At 47.3% G+C, this 9,938-nt stretch overlaps 1 protein-coding gene across 1 annotated transcript in view; it reads left to right on the top strand.

Moving 5' to 3' along the window:
- Window positions 1-1,493: 1,493 nt before the first annotated feature.
- The window catches only part of PPP1R1A (protein phosphatase 1 regulatory inhibitor subunit 1A), a 138,058-nt gene continuing 129,613 nt past the window's right edge, over window positions 1,494-9,938 (top strand). Inside the window, exon 1 of the mRNA XM_033935383.1 lies at window positions 1,494-1,759. Within this exon, the coding sequence (XP_033791274.1) occupies window positions 1,679-1,759 (81 nt within the window). The 5' untranslated portion in view covers window positions 1,494-1,678. The remainder of the gene's footprint in view (window positions 1,760-9,938) is intronic.

Here is a 9,938-nt window from a genome sequence, read left to right as displayed (position 1 = left end):
GAGGAGATCAGGGCACCGAGGGAAGAGGTGTAGAGAGAGAAGAGAAGAGGTCCTAAGACAGAACCCTGGGGTACACCAACCGCTAGCGGGGTAGCAAAAGGATGTTGCCACTTTCCTCCACCTTTGTTGCCTCTCTCCTGAGCTCCTGTGTTATTTCATTCCTCCCGCAAAGTGTAGTTACTTACCTGTAACGTAGGTTCTCCGTGGACAGCAGGATAGTCAGCCACATATGGGTGTTGTCCCAACAGCTCCCAATTTGCGGATAAGCTCTCCAATAGCTCAGAGAGATTTTTCATTCCTCCCGCAATGGGATGAACCTGTTCTGGTACTGGCACCCTATCTCTGTGGTGATTATGGCATTTGCTCCTGGTGCATTGAGAAGCATGAGATAAAATGGGCTTCAATGTATAGGTTGGAGTGGTGTAAATTGAAGACCCAGACGGGCTGCCAGAAAACCTAGCGCAGGGATGCAGGAGTTCAGGCCTTGAGTGCTGCAAGCAGGTTGGGTTTACATCAGGGATCTCAAAGTCCCTCCTTGAGGGCCACAATCCAGTCGGGTTTTCAGGATTTCCCCAATGAATATGTATTGAAAGCAGTGCATGCACATAGATCTCAAGCAGATTCATTGGGGAAATTCTGAAAACCCGACGGGATTGCGGCCCTCAAGGAGGGACTTTGAGATCCCTGGTTTAAATGATATCCTTAAAAATATGAATGAGAAAGAGTTGCATGGATTCTTTTTTGTATTCAATATTTTATACTGTTCTTCCAGGGGGAGCTCAGAATGGTTTACATGCATTTATTCAGGTACTCAAGCAATTTTCCCTGTCTGTCCTCGTGGGTTCACAATCTATCTATTGTACGGTACCTGGGGCAATGGGGGGATTAAGTAACTTGCACAGGGTCACAAGGAGAAGTGTGAGTTTGAACCCACAACTTCAGGGTGCTGAGGCTGTAGCTTTAAGGAGTGGTTAAATCTACAGCCTCAGCACCCTGAAGTTGTGGGTTCAAATCTATCTCATTTTGTTTATGCTTATTCATTAGGGATAACCTGAAAACCTTACCTGTTTGCCTGAACTCTTGCATTCCTTTCTGCCCTGCCAAGTATATGTAAATATTCCACACAAAATTCGCTACATCTCCTCCCTAAATCTACCAACAACCTGCCACAGAATACCGAGAGGGCTCTGACTCCATGTTTGCTCCCCCACCCCCCAAAGGTGAACACACAGATGAGGTAATGAGCGCTCTTACTTACATCATAGGAGCAGCAAAAAAAAAAAAAAAAAAGCTCAGGGGCAGGAATGCAACAAACACGGCATCTCTACCTCTCCCTCTTCCAGAATTTAATTCCTCCATCCTCCTCCCCTGACGCTCTGATCGTCCCCCCCTCTAACTCGCTGTAGTTTCGTTGGCCTAGCCAGGCAGCGCAGGAAGAGTTAATTTTTTGTAGTAAGGGTGTGTTGGGGGGGGGGGGGAGTGAGAGAATAAGATCTGATCAGCCAATAGTCACCGCTCTCATCGGGAGCAGCGAAGCTCAGTGAGAGGAAGAAGGGAGCTTGGTGTAAGAGAACGGTCTGATCCTATTCATTTCATCTCTCTCTGCTGGTCGCTATTATTCCCCCCCTGAGGGGAGGTGGAAGGCGAGCAAATCACACATACGCATCCCTTGGCCAGGATGGACCCAAACAGCCCCAGGAAAATACAGTTCACCGTCCCGCTGCTGGAGCCGCATCTGGATCCGGAGGCAGCAGAGCAGGTAAGTGAGGGATCCACGGGCAAAACTAAGGGGAGGGGGGGGGGGGGGGTCGGATCGATGCGCTCCGGACCGGGTAAAAGGTTCCGGTCCCGGCTCTCTCCGCATCCCGGCTGCTGCGAAATTGCAGGTCCTTTGTCTGCTGGTCTCGGAGAACTAAAAACCTCGGGGAAGGTTAGCTGCAAAAAAAAAAAAAAAATCTGTGTTCCCACTGTGCACCTGTGTCTCCGGGGTCACTGCCAGACTTTATTTGGAAACTTGCTGCCTTTTATTTTTTTTTTTTCCTTGAGAGGCGAATCCGTTAACGAGCAGAACAGAGAAGGACGGTGTTATCTGCATAGGGCAAAAGTTTGAGACTGCGCCTTCCCCAGCGGGCCTCCGTTCTCTGCTCTGTTTAGCAAAGCAAATAGACCATAACCGGCAGACTCAGTTGATCACTTCTGTGATGGGTTGAAGAATTGAAGGTCAATGAGATCTGCAAAATTAGGCAAACAAAGAATGAGGAGAACATTTGTTTGAAACTCCTTTTTACTTGCTTACTAATTTTTATTTTTTTTTTCAAGATAAGTTTTGAGCTGCTACATGGAATCTATTGATTATTGGAAGAGTGCCCTTTAGGGTATTTACCTATCCAGGTCAGCCTAGAGAGGCTGTTCCACTTTTGTTGTTACCTCAGGGTAGCTATGGATTTGCAGATCTAATGTCTCTATGAGAAGCAGGAATTGGAGCTTCTCAGAGCTGATTAGGGTGAGGTGACACAAAATATTTGATGTTGTCTTGCATAAGGTAGTACTGGTTTTACATCCAATCCATGGCAAGAAACATGATTCTAATTTTAAAAAAATAGATAGATAGGTGTTGTTGTTGTTTTGTAGTTTGACAGCTTTTTTTCTGCTTAAGAACATAAGAATAGCCTTACTGGGCCAGATCAATGGTCCATCATGGTGGCCAATCCAGGTCACAAGTATCTGGCAAGCAGTGACTTCCCCCATGGTCTGTCTCAATAGCAGACTATGGACTTTTTCTCCAGGAACTTGTCCAAACCTTTTTTAAAACCCGCTACTGTACATTAACCACTTTTACCACATCCTCTGGCAATGTGTTCCAAAGCTTAACTATTCTCTGAGTGGAAAAAATTATTTTGCCTATTGGTTTTAAAAGTATTTCCCTGTAAGTTCATCGAGTGTCCCCCTAGTCTTTGTAATTTTTGATGGAGTAAAAAAAATCGATTCACTTGTATCCATTCTACACCACAGTAGGTCTCTGTTGAGCAATAATGCCATAAATCTTCATTTATAACTACCTCGGGATTTTCTGGGGGGTTTTTGTTTTTTTTTTATAACCTCCTGCTTTGTTCGGTTCAGCTATTGCAGTGATGGTTCCTTGGCCAGGGACCACAAAACATTACTATTTGATAAATTTTTATAAAATCAGAATTGGATAATTTGTTAACCTGTATTTCCTGAGACTGTCTCAGTTTCTTTTAGCTGTAAACCGCATAGAATTGGAAGGTAATGTGATATATAAATAACAATGTAATGTAACTGTACTTCTTCTGAAACCTAGTATACATGCACCTGAGTCTAGCCAGTAGATGACACCATTCAGCATTGCCACGGGGAGCAGAAACTGGGCCTGGAAATCAAATCTGGGGTTTCCACAGAGCAGCTTGCAGCCCTGCTGTGAGGCATTGGAGTGGACGATTGCAGGCTAGGACTCCATCTTTAATGTGGTGAAAACAGGATACGTTCGTTATACACTTAGCAAAATGAAATCAACTGATCCACTTCAGACTGGGTTTGACATTCACTTGACTTCACTGGGCCTTTCAACTTAGGGGTCCAGTTTGTCTCTAGAAAAGGCAGGAATTGTACTGTAAGTCCAGAGATATGGTAGAGTGGTACCTCCTAGTCTTCCCCGCCGCTCTGTGTGCCCCCTGCCCCCGCATATCTCTTGAAATGTTCACCGGTGCAAGCAGCACCTTCCACCTGCTGCTTAAGCAAGTCTCGGCACCCTTCTGATATCATGCCCTGGTCCCGCATCCAGGAAGTGATGTCAGAAGGGAGCCGAGGCTGGTACGAGCAGCAAGTGGAAGATGCTTGTGTCAGTGAACTTTAAAGAGGTACCCTGGTGTGTGGGTGGAGAGGCGCTGGTGCCCCCCCCCCAAAAAAAAAAACTATATCCGGGGCGGACCACACTCCCTGCCCCTCCCGTACAATGCCACCAAATGGTGAGGTAGCAATTCCACTTCTAACCTCTTCCTCTCCTTCCACAGCTATAACTTTTCTTCTTGCTTCAGAGGTAGGTAGTGTTGAGTTCTGATTTGGACTCAATGCAGTCCAGATTTTATCTGCTGTCTGGCTATCAAAATAGTCATTGTTATAAAGCGCATTGCTGACAGACTTAAAGATCTCAATACTGTATGTGTACTTTGGAGGAAAGGTGGGAAGGGGAGATAGGATAGAAATGTTTAAATACTTCTGTGGCATAAATGTACAGGAGGGAAGTCTTTTCAACTGAAAGGAAGCTCTGGAATGAGGGGGAATAGGATGACAGTGAAAGGGAACAGGCTCAGAAGCAGTGGCTTAGTATGGAGGGGGGTGTGTGCAAGGGATGCAGACCGCCCTGGGCACAAAGTCGATGGGGGCACTGGCTTCTGACACACCTGTGCTATCCCTCCCCCCAACCCGGTTCTCTGTATTATCTTCACTAGCGCAAGCAACTTCTGCCTGTTGCTTGCACCAGCCTGGTTCCCCTCTGAATCACTTCTGGGTCAAGGGGCCAGGAAGTGAAATCAGAGGGAAATCCAATGCTTGCTTGCTGCTGAAGAGCTTGCTGCTGAAGCCACTCGCGCTGGCGAAGATTTAGAGGTATGTGGGGGTGGGGAGGGAGAGCACAAGTGTGGAATGGAGGGGGGGGTGGGAAGGAGCAGGGTGCATGGAAGGAGTGGGTGCGTGGGGGACACAGGGAGGGCACCATCGCCCGAAACGCCTCCTACCTAGGATTACCATATGGCTCCAGAAAATGAAGGACGGATTGAGACATTGCTTTCAATGGAAGTAAAACCCGGATGTCTCAGTCTGTCCAATTTGCTTTCAATGGAAGTAAAATCCGGATGTCTCAATCTGTCCAATTTACTTCCATTTGCTTTCAATGGAAGTAAAACCCGGATGTCTCAATCTGTCCTCCTTTTCCTGGAGTCATATGGTAACCCTTACTCCTATCCATACTGCGCCATTGCTCAGAAGTAACCTGAGGAAATACTTCTTCATGGAATGGGTGGTGAATTCATGGAATGGCCCATGTGGAGATGAAAACTATATGTGAAGTCAAGAAAGGAAAGGGAAAAAGGGCAGGGGAAGGTGATGGAGAAGTAGCCTAGTGGCTTTAATTCTGGCAAACTGGGTTCAATTCCCACCACAGCACCCTGTGACCCTGGGCAAGCCACCAATCCCTCCATTGCCCCAAACCCATTAGGAACAGGTACCAGCATATACATAACATGCACAGCACTGCATACACCTAGTAGCACTATGGAAATGATTGGTAGTAATAGGACTTAATATACCATCTTTCTGTTATTAATCCAGAATCAATCCAAATCCAAGCTAAAGGCCTACTTTTTTGAAACTGCCTTCAACTCTTAACTCCCACTCACTGCTGTCAGATACCTATACCCACTGTATCATTTCCTCTACCATAACCTCCTCAACCCTGAAATGTCATGTCTAAATCAGATTGTAAGCTTCTCTGAGCAGAGACTGTCTATTGCAGGGGTGCCCAATAGGTCGATCGTGATCGACTGGTAGATCGCCAAGGCAAAGTGAGTCGATCGCAGAGCCCATCCCGGGCTCCGTGATAGACTCACTTTGCCTTGGCGAACTACTGGGCCAATCAGCCTTCCTCTCCCTGACGTCAATTCTGCCGTCGGAGAGGAAGTTCGGGCCAGCCAATTGCTGCCTGGCTGGGCCGGAACTTCCTCTCTGACGGCAGAATTGATGTCGGGGAGAGGAATGCTGGTCGGCCTGATGCAGGGAATCAGGGAGAGTTTGGGGTGGCAGCGGCTTTGGGGCCTGTTACCCGATGGCGGCAGTGGCAGCTTGGGGGCCTGTTCCCCGATGGTGGTAGCAGTGGCTTGGTGGAGGGCAGGGAGAAAGAAAAAAAGGGGGCAGGCAGGGAGACAGAAGGAAAGAAGGGAAACAGAAAAAAAGAAAGGGGGCATGAAGAGAGAAAAAAAAGAGATGGAGGCAGGGAGAAAGAAAGGGCAGGAAGAGAGGAAGAAAAAGTTGGGGGAGGGAATGAGGTCTGGAGGAGAGGAAGCATACAAGCTGAAAGAAGGGAAGAAAGATTGGATGCACAGTCAGAAGAAGAAAGTGCAACCAGAGACTCATGAAATCACCAGACAACAAAGGTAGGAAAAATGATTTTATTTTCAATTTAGTGATCAAAATGTGTCTGAATTTATATCTGCTGTCTATATTTTGCACTATGGCCCCCCTTTCACTAAACCACAATAGTGGTTTTTAGCGCAGAGAGCTTATGAGCGTCGAGAGCAGCGCTGGGCATTCAGCGCAGCTCCCTGCACTAAAAACTGCTACTGTGGTTTAGTAAAAAGGGAGGGGGGTATATTTGTCTATTTTTGTATGGTTGTTATTGAGGTGACAGTGCATAGAGTCATCTGCCTTGACCTCTTTGAAAAAAAAACCCCAGAATAGGAATGATAATTAACATTTTCTCAGCGTACAGTGTGCTTTGTGTTTTTTAAAAAATTTTATTGTTGGTAGATCATTTTGACTTGGTCATTTTAAAAGTAGCTCGCAAGCCTAAAAAGTGTGGGTATCTCTGGTCTATTGCATGTTAAAATGTACAGCGCTGCGTACGCCTTTCAGCGCTATAGGAAATTGTACTAATCTAATCTAATCTAATCCTTAGGTTTGTATACCGCATCATCTCCACGTTCGTAGAGCTCGACGCGGTTTACAGTAGGAGAAATAGGAAGGAACTACAACAGAGGGTTAGAGGTAGAAGTGGGAAGAAAATTTACAGGACTTGGGATGGCAAAAGGACTCAAAAGGGTCCAGAGAAGAGTGACAAAAATGGTTAAGGGGCTGGGGGAGTTGCTGTGTAACGAGAGGCTAGAGAAACTGGGCCTCTACTCCCTTGAAAAGAGAAGACTGAGAGGGGAAATGATCGAAACATTCAAGATATTGAAGGGAATTGACTTAGTAGAGACAGAGAGATTGTTCACCCTCTCAAAGGTGAAGAGAACGAGAGGGCACTCGCTAAAGTTAAAAGGGAATAGATTCCGTACAAATGTAAGGATGTTCTTCTTCACCCAGAGAGTGGTGGAAATCTGGAACGTTCTTCCAGAGGCTGTTATAGAAAAAAGCACCCTCCAGGGACTCAAGACAAGGTTGGTTAAGTTTCTACTGGAACAGAACATACGCAAGTAAGGCTAGACTTAAATAGGGCACTGGTTTTTGACCTAAGGGCCGCCGCGTGAGCGGACTGCTGGGCACGATGGACCACTGGTCAGACCCAGCAGTGGCAATTCTTATGTATATTTTCTATTTTTATTGTAGTTCTTTTCTTTGTTTTTATTACTCTGTAAACCACTTTGCCCTGCTAAACAGTTTAAGTGGAGTGTTGTAGGAAGTCTGGAATAAATTTAAAAAAGCTAGTGTCTGGCAATGACAACATATAGCCAAAGAAACAAATTAATTATTTTCTGCCCTATTCGATAAACTGGTGCCTCAACATAGGCAGCAAGGCCCTTATTCTATAAATGACACCTAACTTAGGCACCCTTTTACAAAGTCGAGTGCCATTCAATTCCTACGGGCATCAAGAGCATTTACTGTGCCTTTCATAAGAACATAAGAATAGCCTTACTGGGTCAGATCAATGGTTCATCAAGCCCAGTAGCTCATTCTCACGGTGGCCAATCCAGGTCCCTAGTACCTGGCCAAAACCCAAGGAGTAGCAACATTCCATTCAGAATCTCAAAGAATAGCAAGGTTCCGGAATCCCAAAGAGTAACAAGATTCTAGAATCTCAAAGAGTGGCAACATTCCATGCTACCGATCCAGGGCAAGCAGTGGCTTCCCCCATGTTTTTCTCTATAACTTTTCCTCCGGGAAATTGTCCAAACTCTTCTTAAAACCAGCTACACTATCCGCTCTTACCACATCTCTGGCAATGCATTTCAGAGCTTTAGTAAAAGAGGGGGGTTAAATTGTTTAAAAAGCCTTAATCAGCCTTAATTGTAATTACATTTCAATTAAATCACAATTAATTGGATGGTAGGTGCCTAGCATGGTAGGCGCCTACCACGTCAAGGTAGGCATCTACTTCGAGATGTGTACCAGGAAACAGGTGTGATTACAGGGAAGATCATGGGCGTGCTTTTCATTAAAAGGGCTGATTATGGGCTTGTATTGACTTAGGCACTGGTAAACACTCATTTAGGCCAAGAATCCCCTGGCATAAATAGAGTGCACTTAAGGTTTAAATGCCTAAGAGCACTTTAGGCGCTGCTAGGTGCGATTCTGTAAACTGCGCCTAACTGTGATTCACACATTTGCATTCCCCAGTGCTTACATGTTAGATAGGCACCAGGGCCCGGATTCTGTAGAGGATGCCTGGGAAGGGTGTCCTGTACAGAATCGGGCCTAGGCCCCCCCCCCAAATAAACCCGATTCTTTAACCTGTCGCCATTTTACAGACGTCAGTTACAGAACCGGATTACTGTAGACATGGCCGCTATACTTATCGCTGCAAGGGATCTCCCTGCTACGATAAGTATAGTGGCCGTGGCTTCCATTCCCCCCCCCCCCCATATGATCACGGCAGGAGGGAGCCCAACCCCTCCTGCCCGATGACCACCCCCCCCATGTACAATCGCAGCAGGAGGAAGCCCAACCCCTCCTGCCTGATGACCGCCCACCTTTTCCCAAAGATCGCTGGCAGGAGGGTGCCCAATCCCTCCTGCCAGACCCCCCCAATGAAAACGCCACAACCCCCCCCCTGGATCCCCCCCAGGCTTACCTAGCAAGTTGGCCGGCTGGATGGGTCCTCGCATCATCTGTCTGACAGACCCGCTTCCGTCCAAATGAGGCGGGCCCGCCCCTCCCCATGCCAAACCCACAGGAGGTGGGCCTGCCGGCCGGTCAGTGCAAGGACCTGTCCGTCTGGCCAACTTACTAGGTGAGGTGGGGGTTCCGGAGAGGGGGGTTGGGGAATTTCATTTGGGGATGTTCGGGGATCGGGGGTTCATGGGGGGGGTCCGGCAGGAGGGATTGGGCACCCTCCTTCCGGCAATTTTTGGGAAAGGGTGAGCGGTCATCGGGCAGTAGGGGTTGGGCACCCTCTTGCCGTGATAATCAGAGGGAGCCTACCGGCAAGAGGGGTTGGGCACCTTCCTGCTGGCAATCGTCGAGGGTGGTTGGGGGGGTCTTTCGGCAGGAGGGTTTGGGCATCCCTCCTGCCTCATTTGTTTAGAGGGAGCAGGGAGACTGGAGTCCGCAGCCGCTATACTAGGGAGACGCATAGGGCCGCCTAGGTTCACCTAAGGCTAGGTAGGTAGGTAGGGCCTCCCTAGGCTCCCGGAGGCGCCTTCAATATAGGCGACCTGCCTGGGGAACATTTAAAAAAAAAACGTGCATCCTGATTGGTTGATTAGACAGCTGTAAGACGCCTAAAACTGCCTACAATTGGGATGCAGTTTACAGAATCTGGGCCCATTTGTAAAATCAGGGCCCTAATAGCACACCAAATACTAGCTCTTACGTGCAAGACTGGTGCCAAGAATAAGCAGTTACATACCTAAGTGCTAGGTGCTATTCTATAAACAGTGCACAGAATTTACTTTGGCCAATATTCTATAAATGATCCTTTAACTTAGGGGCTGGTAGGTGCCCTACCAGTAGTGGTGTAGTAAGGGTGCCCGGGGAAGTGATGCCCCTCCCCACTCCCTGGCACACACGCTCCCCCTTCCCTTTCTCCTTCTCTTTTTAACTTCTCTGGCGTGAGCAGCATGCCCATGTCAGTGTCCACTTGCCCTTTGATTGACTGTTCACTTTCCAGTTGAATTTGTGTTTCTTTTCCCTTCTGGTTTTTACTAGCTTTGTAAACCAATTTGTTCTACTTGTTAGCAAAAGGCGATATAGAAAAGTTGGGAATG

This window comes from Geotrypetes seraphini, chromosome 3 (assembly GCF_902459505.1).
Source record: "Geotrypetes seraphini chromosome 3, aGeoSer1.1, whole genome shotgun sequence".
Lineage (NCBI taxonomy): Eukaryota > Metazoa > Chordata > Amphibia > Gymnophiona > Dermophiidae > Geotrypetes > Geotrypetes seraphini.
Note: the sequence above shows the minus strand (reverse complement) of the source record. Positions and strands in the feature narration are given on the sequence as shown.